The 13,665-nt window shown below is 43.3% G+C and overlaps 1 protein-coding gene and 1 non-coding gene across 9 annotated transcripts in view; one reads left to right on the top strand and one right to left on the bottom strand.

Annotated features, from left to right (window-relative positions):
• XPO6 (exportin 6) overlaps positions 1 to 13,665 on the bottom strand; it is a 123,046-nt gene that overhangs the window by 76,545 nt on the left and 32,836 nt on the right. For 7 of the 8 annotated variants that reach the window (XM_021931850.2, XM_003916712.5, XM_031658357.1 and 4 more), the window contains 3 exons: positions 9,293 to 9,405; positions 7,987 to 8,184; positions 1,594 to 1,753 (listed from right to left, as the gene is read on the bottom strand). In XM_021931850.2, coding sequence (XP_021787542.1) covers positions 1,594 to 1,753; positions 7,987 to 8,184; positions 9,293 to 9,405 — 471 coding nt within the window. The remainder of the gene's footprint in view (positions 1 to 1,593; positions 1,754 to 7,986; positions 8,185 to 9,292; positions 9,406 to 13,665) is intronic. The other variant, XM_021931853.2, reaches the window with a different exon arrangement.
• LOC116271364 lies at positions 11,144 to 11,269 on the top strand. Its single transcript, XR_004179926.1, has one exon. It is a non-coding gene; the product is annotated as a small nucleolar RNA SNORA25 (small nucleolar RNA).

The following is a 13,665-nucleotide window of genomic DNA, read 5'->3' as shown; positions in this document are numbered from 1 at the left end:
GTGAGTTTTATCTCAATTTTTTAAATATTTAATACACTGCTAGGCACAGTAGGACACAGAGGTATAAAACATGGTCCCTAACATTAGAAATTTGACATTTAGTTGGGGTGTCAAAAAATGTGCTTTGAGACCAGGCACAGTAGCTCATGCCTGTAATTTCAGCACTTTCGGAGGCTAAGGCAGAAGGATCACTTGAGCCTAAGAGTTAGAGACTAGCCTGGGCAATACAGGGGAGGTTGAGGTAGAAGGATCACTTAGGTCCCAAAATTTGAGGCTGCAGTAAGCTGTGTTCACATCACCACACTCCAGCCCGGGCAACAAGAGAGATCCTGCCTCAAAAAAGGAAAAAGAAAAAAAAAGTGCTTTGAACGAACAAATACTCTAAAGGTTTAGTTTTACCCCTGGGGCTTTAGGGAAGGATGTGGGGGGCAAATGCCAAGCTCTTTTTTTTTTTAAAGAGACAGGGTCTCACTCTGTCACCCAGGCTGGAGTGCAATGGTACGATCATAGCTCACTGCAGCCTCAAAATCCTGAGCTCAAGCAATTCTCCTTCTTTAGCCTCCTGAGTAGCTGGGAATACAGGCATGCATCATCACACCCAGCTAACTTTTTTGTTTTGTTCTGTTTTGTGTTTTCCAGAAATGGGGGTCTCAATATGCTGCCCAGTCTGGTCTCAAACTCCTGGGCTCAAGTGATCCTCCCACCTCAGCCTCCCAAAGCGCTAGGATTACAGGCCTGAGCCATTGCACTAACCCAAGTTTATTTTTTAAATCAAGGGTTCTTTCAGCCAATTTTAAGTGCCCACTACATGCCAAGCACTAAACTGGAGATACAAAGAAAGTTCCTAGACATCCAAGAAGAAGCCTGGATAAAGGAGTTAGAGATAAAAACACTGCTTTTCACTACAAGATTCCCTCAAGTAGCAAGCCCAGGCTGCCGGCACTCCCAGGGCCTCATGGCCAGGCATTGCATACGTGCCTCCCTAGCAAACAGGTCTCACAGCAGCACAGAGAAGCCACCCCGGGCACCCAGGGTACTCCCCTCTCCTCCTACCTTCCTGTCTCATGTTGTGGTTTGCTTTCTGTTTCTTCTTACCCTTTACACCTTGTCATGAGGCACTCATCAAACAGAAGAGACAAAATGCTACATACAACTACAACCTAGTGCACAAGGAGATGGCTCCACACCACGTCTCACTTCCTTACCCAGAACGGGAATTTTCATATCCTCCTACTCCAACTTCTCCTGATCTTCAATTCAAATTATTTTAAATAGAGTGCTTGCCACCCACCTAACTTACCATGCAGTGATTGGCACTGTAGGCATACTCCTATGACCTGGACTCTCCCTCACTGATCACAGTTACAGTGAGGACCAATTAGTGAAAGACTACGAGGAAAATAAGGCTCAAATCTATTTTGCAGTCCTACTGTGTGCTAGACACTGGGCTATAGGTGTTGGGAATGCAGCTTCCCATTTTCACGCTATCTCAGAAACAGTGCAAACAACTGCTCAAAGCTGCTGAGCGCCAAGGCCTGAACTCTGGACGCCTGCGGGCAGGCCTCTATCTCTGTGTACTACCATACTGCTCACCTGTCAGTAGCCCAAGCACTGTCTGCACCTGGTCCAGTAGCAGCTTCCGCAACTCCTCCTTCCGAGCCACACTGAGGTCCTCACGGGGACAAGCCAGCTCTTCTGAAGTTGTCTTCAACATGATCAGCCCAAGAGGCGTTGTCACAGGGGACTGGATCAACTGCCAGGAAAAAGCATGTTCTGAGCAGAGTGTTGAACTGATAAAGTACAAAGAGGACTCAGCAGTATTAAAGCTGTGAAGCATCTGTGTGTGTTTAATCTTATATGAACATAAAACAACACTTCAGAAACATCACTTAGAGGCCGGGTGCAATGGCTCACACCTGTAATCCCAGCACTTTGGGAGGCCGAGACGGGCGGATCACCTGATGTAGGGAGTTCGAGACCAGCCTGACCAACATGGAGAAACTCCGTCTCTCCTAAAAATACAAAATTAGCCGGGTGTCGTGGCGCATGCCTATAATCCCAGCTACTCGGGAAGCTGAGGCAGGAGAATCACTTGAACCCAGGAGGCAGAGGTTGCAGTGAGCCGAGACTGCATCATTGCACTCTAGCCTGGGCAAAAAGAGTGAAACTCCGTCTCAAATAAAAAAAAGAAACATCACTTAGAGGATATTTAGGGAGCTCTTTTTAATCATTCAAAATACATTCTCATCATATTTTACAGACAAAATTCTAATACCATGAACTTAAAAACAGCTAGAAAACAATCTTCTTTTATACCTAACATGACCATTTTTATACATGTCCAGATTCCTACCACAGCCTTTGTTACTTTTTCTAGTAACCAAGTTTTGTGTGTGCATGTATATAAATTACATCTATATTAGTGATTAAGATGTGTAAATCAATTTGTGATGTCTTTTCAATATGCATGCTATTAAATCAACTTTATACTTCTAAACTCTGCATGCTTCAGAAAAGGTAATGATTAAATATGGCAGAGCAACACCACACATACATGTCATTAAACTATGACTAGTTAGGATTTTGCAAATACCTATGTAGCAAACTAAGTTACTTTTTCTATCACCTGTAATAGTCTCTCTACCATAAGAAAGTTTAATTAAACGAGACAAAAAAAAGTACGCCTTCAACAGCATAGCACTACCTACATCTTCCTAATCATTTTTACAAAATTCAAAGCATTACTATTATATTTGTTTTGTAATTTCCAGAAATGATAAAAGTAAACAAGTTGCCACTAAAATTATCTGTTGAGTTAATTGCTACAATCTATAAAAAAGCAGACAATTTGAAAAGCACTTCAAGTTTTTCTTTAATCTTCATTAAGTTTAAATGTAGTTAATTCTCTGACACTTTTTTTTTTTTTTTAAACTTAAGCTAAAAATACATATAAACTTTAGGGAAGAGGAGAACACTCAGGAACTGTACCCATAGATTTTATATTCTTCGCTTCAAGAAATACAGGGTACATGCTGGGCGTGGTAGCTCATGCCTGTAATCCCACCACTTTGGGAGGCCAAGGGGGGCAGAGCACTTGAGGTCAGCAGTTCGAGACCAGGCTGGCCGACATGGAGAAACTCCGTCTCTACTAAAAATACAAAACTTAGCCGGGTGTGGTGGCAGGCACCTGTAGTCCCAGCTACTCAGGAGGCTAAGGCAGGAGGATCACTTGAACCCAGGAGGCAAAGGTTGCAGTGAGCCGAGATCACCCCACTGTACTCCAGCCTGGGCAAGAGAACAAGACTCCATCTCAAAAAAAAAAAAGAAAACAAAAAAGAAAAGAAAAGAAATACAGGGTACGTTCCTTTCCCTTACAAATAACTCCCCTTTCACAAAGCAAGGAAAAGCTCATCCCTAAAGAACAGGACAAGTACTCAAAAATGGGAACTTAAGGTAAATTCAAGTGTCTTCAGAAGCAGCACTAGGTAACCAGCAGCAATGAATGATGTGTTTAAAATGCTCTCTATAAATTCAGGTCTCTTGAACACTAAAACTCTGTATATTCTCCACAATTTTTATCTTCGTTTTCTACAAATTCGGCCTATTTCTAACACTGACTTAAATTCAGATCATGCAGTATAGGGAGGACAGGAAATTTCTCTTCACACAATGAAGTAGAACTGATCCTTGGTAAGCATCTCTTTCCATTTGGAGACCTTTGGCTTATTGGCCTATATTCTAAAAGATTCCCATTACTTCCTCCTTTTCCTTTCTTTCTCCTCTACCTCTTGTCTCTATTTTCCCCTTCAGGCTGCATCCTTACTCTCTCAGCTGGAAATGACTCGCAATGCCAAATATCCCATTTGGCAATATACACCCTCCTATAAATATGAAATGCTGTACTTCCCAGAAATAAAACTCCCCCACGATATGGAAAATCTATCTGCAAGTTATCCTTCCTCTCACCATTTAGGGGAAAGGGAGAAGAAGGTCAGGCAAGAAGCCAGATGAAAAGAGAAAACTATTCTTTACTTGAAAAAGAGCTTGATAAAATGTGTAATTTTTCTTCTCATTAGCTTTGTACCCAGAAAGCTTTTTATTAAAACAGTGTTTCCCTTTACCATCTTCACATCTTTAATTTAAGCTTGTAACACAGGTAATCTCTGCAGTTTAACAGACAATGAGCTCCTGCAGGTTGAAGAACAAGTTCAGGTTTCTAGCGTGAACTTCTGAAAAGGTTCCATCATTTTTATTACACAACCCAACAGAAGAAACAGCAATTCTCTTCCTGTGCTGCTTGCCCCTTAAGTATCTGGTCCCAGGCACAATGTGACCACAGGTTCTGCTCAACAGACTTTAGGAATTTGAAGAACAGGTTCTAGAACCGTTGGTGTCATGTGTGTGCTGGCGTGTATGTGGGCAGGTCGGAAGGAAAGGGGTCAGTTTCAATTTCGATTACTTCTCCAGCAGCCTAGAAAGGGTATAACCAACCCACAGCACGTAAGGCTGGGTTACCAAATCAACCCCTCTCTATCTGCTTATGGTGGTCACCACAATTGTAACAAAAACTGCATAGATACCACCCAACAAACTGTCAGAGTTCAAAAAAAACAAAACCATGCACCCCAGACTGCAAACACCATATGAGCCCAAAAAAACGCTTTAGATGATTTACTCAAAGGATCATGTGATGGTGAAATTGATTCCAGAACCAGTTTGGCATTATTTACCAATATCTGAAGAAAACATTTACAGTTAGCCCTCCATACCCATGAGTTCTGTATTCAAGGGTTCAAACAACCACAGATAGAACATAATCAGGAAAAAGAAGAAAAAACGGCTGCATCTGTATTAAACATGTATAGTTTTTACTTGTCATTATTTACTAAACAATACAGTATAACAACATTTTTTTTTTTTTTTTTTTTGACGGAGAGCAGTGGTGCGATCTCGGCTCACTGCAAGCTTCACCTCCCGGGTTCACGCCATTCTCCTGCCTCAGCCTCCCGAGTACCTAGGACTACAGGCACCCGCCACCACGCCCGGCTAATTATTTTTGTATTTTTAGTAGAGACGGGGTTTCACCGTGTTAGCCAGATGGTCTCAATATCCCGACCTCGTGATCCGCCCACCTCAGCCTCAGTATAGCAACTATTTACAGAACATGTATGTTCTATTAGGTATTAGAAGTAATCTAGAGATGGTCTAACCTACACAAAAGGATGTGCATAGGTTACATGCAAACTATGCCTTTTTATATCAGGGAATTTGGCACCCATGAATTCTGGTATCCAAGGGGGTCCTGGAACCAATCCCCCACAGATACAAAGGGATAACTATATTATCAGAAATGTCAGCAGTTGAGCACTGATCATTCTTGACAAGGCTTATATGCCATTGTCTAGTTCACAAGAATAAATAAGAAGCAGGACATAACACAACTGGAAAGGATTTCAAAGATCACTTAGTCCAAGCCTCTCATTTTACAAAGAAAGAAAGGGAAGCTTACGTAAGTAGCAGGAGGTGCTAAAATCAAAGAGGACTTTAGGCTGGGGCAGTGGCTCACGCCTATAATCCTAGCACTTTGAGAGGCCATCGCAGGAAGATCACTTGAGGCCAAGAGGTCAAGACCAGCCTAGGCAACATAGTGAGACTCTATCTTTATTAAAATTAAAGAAAAGAAAAAGATGACTTTACAAAGTTGGGTGCAGAACCCAAACCTGCTGCCTCAGAGTCTGGCTCTTTCTACCATATGGTGTTTCAAAGTCACCAAAGCTACATGAGGTTAAAGGAGTCATTATTGAAGGGGCTGAAAGGGGGAGGTGGTGGAGAACAGTGGACAACTAGCCTTTGTAAACCTCCAGAAGCCCTTCACCTAAAAGTGCTCTCTTCCAAATCCATCTTTTGTTACAAATAATTATACTTCAAATGTAGCCAGGAAACATTCTGTTCTTCATCACAGGGACCAATCCCAGCAGTGCAACTGTGGCTCCTCCTTACCGGCTATCATCAGGCCTGTGACTCTCCGTCTCAAGGTCCTTCTCTTGTCACAGGACGCACCACTAACCAACCCAGGAATAGGTTCACTTAGAAGACTCCAAACCCTCTTAGTCTTTCCCGTCTCCAGTGGGCTTCCCTGGCGCCCACTTAAGAAAGCCTTGGAGAGGGTTACCATAACCATCCTCAACTTGGAGTGAAGGCAAGTGTATTGGACAGAACGCCAGGGAAGTGTCTCCTGTCTCATGTCCCCCGAGTCCAGGCCTACTCGCCTGCTTGCCATTCCTCAGATCCTGTGCACTTGCTATTCTCTCTGCCCCAAATACTGTTCCCCTAGATACCCATGTGGTTCACCCCATAACCCCCACTCAGGTTTCTGCTCAAATGTCTGTCCCCAGAAAAGCCTTCTACGAGCATCCCATCTAAACACAACCCCCGCTAGTTTCTTTCCCCTTCCCTGGATTGAGTTTTCATCATACTTATAAATACCGCCAAGTGTGTATCTGCTTATTGTTTGCTGATGCCCCCATCCCCACCCTGAGATCATAAACTCCAAGAAGGCAGGGACTTGGTGTTTGTTCATTACTATATCCCCTCACGTGCTTAGTGTTCAACAAATAGTTGACTACTTGAATAAAGGCATGAATCTCCTTTGCAGTAACATCCCAATAAATCTCTAGATGAATGAAGCACTATACAAAACAAAACTAAATGAAGAATTTTTGTGCTCTTCTGAGAGACAATCTGAGAGAAGCACTTTGGATGCTGAATTCTTTTTTAATTGCTGCATCATTAAAATGGTTTGAATGAAGAGCAAGCAGAACATTAGAAAATGATATTGTTCTGGAAAATCCTACAGTCACTGAGACTATAACCAATTTTCAAAGAACTTTATTTCTATAAACTGTATATAATACCCATTTCCTGCATACTCAAGACTAGCTCAATAACATGAAAATGTTTCCAACTTGACCACAGGATTCAAATGAGCAACAGCATCTCCCTCATAGCTTTTAGGTCCCAACTACTCCCTTCTGACTTCTAAATCCTGACCCCAGATCCACACTTCCTAATGTCTCATTAGTTATTACAGAGAAGGAACACAAATTTTAAATGCATTTTCTATCAAACTGAATTCACCAACTTCTGCCCAAACTCATTCCCCTTCTTTCAACCCTGGCCTGAAAAATCTATCTGAACCAGAAAAAATTGGAAGTCATTCTAGATTCCTCCCTTCTCTCCCCTCTCACCTAGTGTCACTGGCTTCCTGCCCCTATCCCCTGGGTGCCTCACCTCCACCCACCAGGTCATCTCCTTTTGGTTCAGATCCTCTTCATCCTGCCTCTTTCCCTCTCACCTCGCCCCTCTGCAATACAAACCCCAGCTAGCCATCATTCCACCATAAACATGTAGCCATGTTTTCTCCCTCCTCAAAATTTTCATTAGCTCCCTAGGAAAAACTACGAATTGCACAATGGAACCCCCCAACCCTTCCTGGCCTGGCCTCTGTCCATCAATCTAGCCCCTTACTCTACCACTTCACCATCTCACATCTCAGCCCAACACCACTAAGTCTACATGCTATGCCACCACAGCACTCTGCATATACTCCCACAATAATTACCATATTATTGAGTAATTACTGTTTGCACAGCTATTTCCCCCACTAAATGCTGAAACTACTGAAGGCCTCACCCTTGTACCCTTAACACCTAGTACAGCACCTAACAGACTTTCAAATACTGGCTGAACAAATTGCACAACAGGTTAACAAAGAGATTAGGTTTTTCTCCCCTACTTTCTCCACTGCACAAAGATACAGTATGTCTTATAAATATAAAGTTAAGTGAATGTGATAATCTGTCCTACAATAACCTCACTACTGCAGTTCCAAAATGCTAATCTTAAAAGTCCTCTTCAGGACAAGGAAATAATCACTTCAACAAACAAACTATTTACAAGATAAAGTTTCCTTAGGCATATCCTTACCTGTAAAATGTTAGTAAAAAAGTCGTGGTAGAACATGGGCCAATCCTGACGTCCAATATCAACAATAACTTTGCAGAGCTTGTTCCGGATAAAGTAAGGTAAGGTTTTATGGTGAGCCAAAAGGAGTTTGGGCAGGCAGCTACGGATTTCCATCTTATCCTGAGATGGGACCCCAAGCCACATTTTATTGATCAGATTCTGAAAAACAAATATACATCTTTTAAGTTAACAACCTATACACAAAAATAACTGCTTTTCATCCCACAGATAGCTGTATCACTTATCAACAAGAAACCCTCTTTAAATAAAGGTTTGGAGCAATATGGCAATAAGAATAATAAAAGTATTCAAATCTTATGACACAGCAGTCCCATAACAGAAACAAAAAGCTGTATGTGTAAAAACTTTTTTACCCCACTGTCTCTAATAGCCACCAAAATATACTGACAGAAACAACTTCAATGTTCAAAAACAGAAGAATATCTTGGTGAATAATGTCAGAACTACATGTGGGGATATAAAATAAAGTGGGGAAAAGCAGAATACAAAATATCATGGGCAATATGATTACAACTAGATTTTTTTTTTTTTTTTTTTGGGCGACAGAGTCTTGCTCTGTCGCCCAGGCTGGAGCACAGTGGCACAATCTGGGCTCACTGTAAGCTCTGCCTTCCGGGCTCATGCCATTCTCCTACCACAGCCTCCCGAGTAGCTGGGACTACAGGTGCCCGCCACCCCGCCTGGTTAATTTTTTTTTTTTTTTTTTGTATTTTTAGTAGAGACGGGGTTTCACTGTGTTAGCCAGGATGGTCTCCATCTCCTGATCTCATTGATCCGCCCACCTCAGCCCCTCAAAGTGCTGGGATTACAGGCATGAGCCACTGCGCCCAGCCTACAATTAGATTTTTTAAAGGTGTGCACAGAAAACAAGGATTGGAAGAGAGGTGATATAAATAAAACTTTTTGCTGTTGGGGATGATGCTATTATGGTTATCATTTCTCCTCCTAAAATGTTTTTCTTTAATTATCTTTCCCTTATCAATGATAATAGGCAGAGAACAGTTATATGTTACCACAAATGACCTACCTACTTAACCCTAAAGTCAACCATCCATCTTACCTTTCTAGTGTGGAAGATGGAAGATGCCCCAAACAACACACAGCTACACAAAGACAGTATGTGGGACGACGTCCCAGAGCTGAGCTACCCTCTCCCAGCACATTACAGCTCTAGTCTAGCGCCAATGATATGGCACTACGACTACAAAATCCTTTTCAGAAGAGTATAAAATTACTGACAACTTACCTCAAAAACTGTTAAACTGTACATCATTACATAGTCATTCCTAGTGCTGGAGAGAAAGTACAGGCAGAATCTCCAGGCTCCTATTTGCTGGGCAAAGTTATTAAGAAGCTCCTCTGGAAAAGTTAAATGGTAACAAAAGAAAGCTATGAAAATACATGAAATTAGACAAGGCTGGGCTATCTTATTACTATTTAAACATTCCTCTCTGCATATAACGTAAATGATGTCAAAACCAGCAGATTCTTCAAGATAGAAAGAATAAATCATACAGTATTTTTCTGCATCTGAGGTGATCATGGACACTGACAATGTTTTCAGCCATCTAAAAGCCACCTTGCTATGGATATTTCTCTAGGCAGAGAAACTTTCACTGCTAAAGTTCTTATTTAAGCTAATGTGTGGCTGGAATGTTCTAAGAGTACCCTTCCATCTTCTTAAAACTGCTAGCTAACTTCCTCTGAATGTGAGCTACATTCTAGCACCTCACCATTCCTCTACAAATCTTCAGTGGAGTCTACATTGTTCACACACACAAAATGATGGCTAGAAAGGCAGAAAAAGTAAACATTAAGACTAACCCTACAAAGATAGGAAAGGAAAAAAAATGCAAGGAATTCAAAATGGCTAACTCTTCATTTGGGTTGGTTTTATTTTAAAACACTGCCACCAAAAAAGTGAAATGACCTGAGGCAAGAGCAACGATGACGAGTGTTGTGGCGAGCAGCCCTGTCCACACATCATGTTGGTTAGAAAGGTGTTCCTCCTCCTTAGGCTGCTGATGGCATCAGCCAGAACCCACAAGGCAGCAAGCATTACGGGGCTACCATTATGTTTCTGGACATGCTGTACCTTAGTCACCTTGAGCTGCTGCACTGGTCATGAAATATAATCCAAAAAGGGTAAAAGTGCAAAGGCCCACAACTTTGAGAGATACTAGAAAGCCTTTGGAAAAGCAGAATACACAGCAGTTTCTTCTAATCCTCAAGTCATTGCTCTGCCAGTTCCCTACAACTTAAGCTAAATCCAACGAGGCAGTCTCATTTAAAAAAATCCATGGAAAGGCCAGGCACAGTGGCTCACATCTGTAATTCCAGCACTTTGAGAGGCTGAGGCAGGAGGACTGCTTGAAGCCAGGAGTTCAAAGACCAGCCTGGGCAACACTGAGACCCTATCTGTACAAAACAAAGAAAAACTTAACTAGATATGGTGGCACATGCCTGTAGTCCTAGTTACTCAGAAGGCTGAGGCAGGAGGAGACCTTACTATGTTGTCCAGGCTGGTCTTTAACTCCTGGCCTCTAGTGATCCTCCTGTCTCAGCCACCTGAAGAGCTAGGATTATAAGCATGAGCCACCACGCCCAGAAGGCTATTTAAAGAAAAAAAACTCAACAACTTAGGAGAGTGTCAAAATGAACAGCTTTGGTGTGCCTGAAGCTTTAGCCCAGGAGGCCAAGGTTGCAATGAGCTATGATCATGCCACTACACCCAGCCTGAGTGATAGAGCAAAATACTATCTCTTTAAAAAAAAAAAAAAGAAAAGAAAAAGGCTGGGCCCATTGGTTCACGCCTGTTAATCCCAGCACTTTGGGAAGCCGAGGCGGGCGTATCACAAGGTCAAGAGATAGACTATCCTGGCCAACATGGTGAAACTCCGTTTCTACTAAAAATACAAAAATTAGCTGGGCGTGGTGGTGCGCGCCTCTAGTCCCAGCTACTCGGGAGGCTGAGGCAGGAGAATCGCTTGAACCCGGGAAGCGGAGGTTGCAGTGAGCCGAGACTGTGCCACTGTATGCCTGGCAACAGAGTGAGGCTCCGTCTCAAAAGAAAAAAAAATCCCAGCCTTTCAATTTTAGATCATTTCAAAGAGGGCTCACAGGACTGTGAAACCATGAGCTCTTAACGCTATGACCAAAGACTGAAGTTCTCTATAGGATGCCATAGCACTTAATGGTGCTGTTTTCCTGAAGAGATATAAGGGGGGAAACATATTGTAGAGACGGAGTCTTACTATGTTCCCCATAATGGTCTCAAACCCCTGGGCTCAAGTATTCCACTTGCCTTGACCTCCCAAAGGGCTGAGATTGCAGGCATGAGCCACCATGCCCAGTCAAAAAAAATTATTTTAATAAAAATAAAAGTTAATTACAAATCCATAAAAGGAAGCTAACAGCCTGCCTTAATAATTAAGCAAAGGTTTCTGTGAATCCCCAAGGTGAAGTCAAACCGGACTGGAACTGAGGAACTCTGGGCTCTGTTCTAGACTCTGAGTCTGACCCCAGGTGAGTCACTGCTCCTCCTTGATGCTTCTGTTTCCTCCACTCTACAATGACCACATGGTCTCAAGGTCCCTGCTAACAGCTCTATCAATTTCTAGAGCACTAGTCATTTACCTTTGCTGGAGGGTGGGTGGAGCCCTTTGAAGAAAAGGCTTCCTTCCTTTCTCTGACCAAACTAGGAGAAGCCTAGAGTTTATCCCAAGACCATAGAAAAGAAGTAATAAGTGGTCCAAGCCCACACACTCAAATAAAGCTACAATGACTAGGTACAAAGAGAACTGAACTAAGACAAGCCTACTGTATAGAAACAAACCCCCGGATTCTCCTCAGCCTGCATTCAAATTTGGCATCTGGAGCATTTGGCTACTTAAATCTCTTTTAAGTTGAGATGAGAATATGAACATGTTCAGCAGGTTCTATGTTTAATTCATGAAATAGAAGGTGAGCAAGGCAGAGGTTGCAGTGAGACAAGATCGTGCTACTGAACTCCAGCCTGGGCAACAGAGGGAGATTCCCATCTCAAAAAAAAAAAAAAAAAAAGTTTGCCGGGCGAGGTGGCTCACGCCTGTAATCCCAGCACTTTGGGAGGCCGAGGTGGGTGGATCACGAGGTCAGGAGATTGAGACCATCCTGGTAACACGGTGAAACTCCATCTCTACTAAAAATACAAAAAATTAGCTGAGCGTGGTGGCAGGCACCTGTAGTCCCAGCTACTCGGGAGGCTGAGGCAGGAGAATGGCGTGAACCTGGGAGGCGGAGCTTGCAGTGAGCCAAGGTGGCATCATTGCACTTCAGCCTGGGTCACAGAGCGAGACTCTGTCTCAAAAAAAAAAAAAAAACAAGGTGAGCAATATTTGATTTGCAAACCAAAAATTAAAGAATCAAAAGCATTTCAATTATAATCTAAAAAAAAGACTTCAAAGAATAGAGTATCAGAATATCGAAGACTAATGGCCAGGCACGGTGGCTCACACCTGTAATCCCAGCACTTTGGGAGGCCCAGGTGGGCAGATCTCTTGAGGTCAGGAGTTCAAGACCAGTCTGGCTAATATGGGTGAAACCCCGTCTCTACTATAAACACAAAAAATTAGCCGGGGGTGGTGGTGGGCACCTGTAATCCCAGGAACATGGGAGGCTGAGGCAGGAGAATCGCTTGAACCCGGGGGGGCGGAGGTTGCAGTGAGCCGAGATCACCCCACTGAACTCCAGCCTGGGCAACAGAGTGAGACTCCCTCTCAAAAAAAAAAGGGGGGGGGGGGGGGGGGCGGGGGCTCACGCCTGTAATCCCAACACTTTCGGAGGCCGAGGCGGGCGGATCATGAGGTCAGGAGATTGAGACCATCCTGGTTAACATGATGAAACCCTGTACTCTACTAAAAACACAAAAAAATGAGCTGGGCATGGTGGTGGGCGCCTGCAGTCCCAGCTACACGGGAGGCTGAGGTCGGAGAATGGCACGAACCCAGAAGACGGAGTGTGCAGTGAGTCAAGATCGTGCCACCACACTCCACCCTGGGCAACAGAGCAAGACTCCGACTCAAAAAAAAAATTTTTTTTTTTTGAGACAGAATCTTATGTTGCCCAGGCAGCAGGAAGTCCTCAAATGTAATACCAGCTTTGGGATTTCTGGGCACTATTAGGTTCAGATCAGACTTCTGCACAGCAAAACATGTTGATTTTGACACTTTCCACAGTTGTTACTGTTTTTCTTTAAATAACCATCCAGGTGCGGTGGCTCACGCTTACAATCCCAGCTATTCAGGAGGCTGAGACGGAGGATCACTTGAGGCCAGGAGTTCAAAACCAGCCTGGGCAACACAGCGAGACCCTGTCCCACTCACCCTAGACCCTCCACCAAGAAGTCGCAGGCTTCTTATATAAAAGTTCAACAACATTGCTGAAATTAAGATCCATAGTGATGGATTTTCTTTCCTTTGGTCAAGTGGAGGGGTTTCCCCAGCCACGCGCCAGCAGAATCAGAGCGAAAAAAGCAAGAATTCAAGGGGAAAGCATGCAGTCACGGCTATGAACAACTCCTTCCTCCCTACCGGGGCCTCCTCATTATAAATTCCTCTTTACAAGTCAACGCTCCACTTA

The sequence above is a fragment of the Papio anubis genome, chromosome 18 (assembly GCF_008728515.1).
Source record: "Papio anubis isolate 15944 chromosome 18, Panubis1.0, whole genome shotgun sequence".
Lineage (NCBI taxonomy): Eukaryota > Metazoa > Chordata > Mammalia > Primates > Cercopithecidae > Papio > Papio anubis.
Note: the sequence above shows the minus strand (reverse complement) of the source record. Positions and strands in the feature narration are given on the sequence as shown.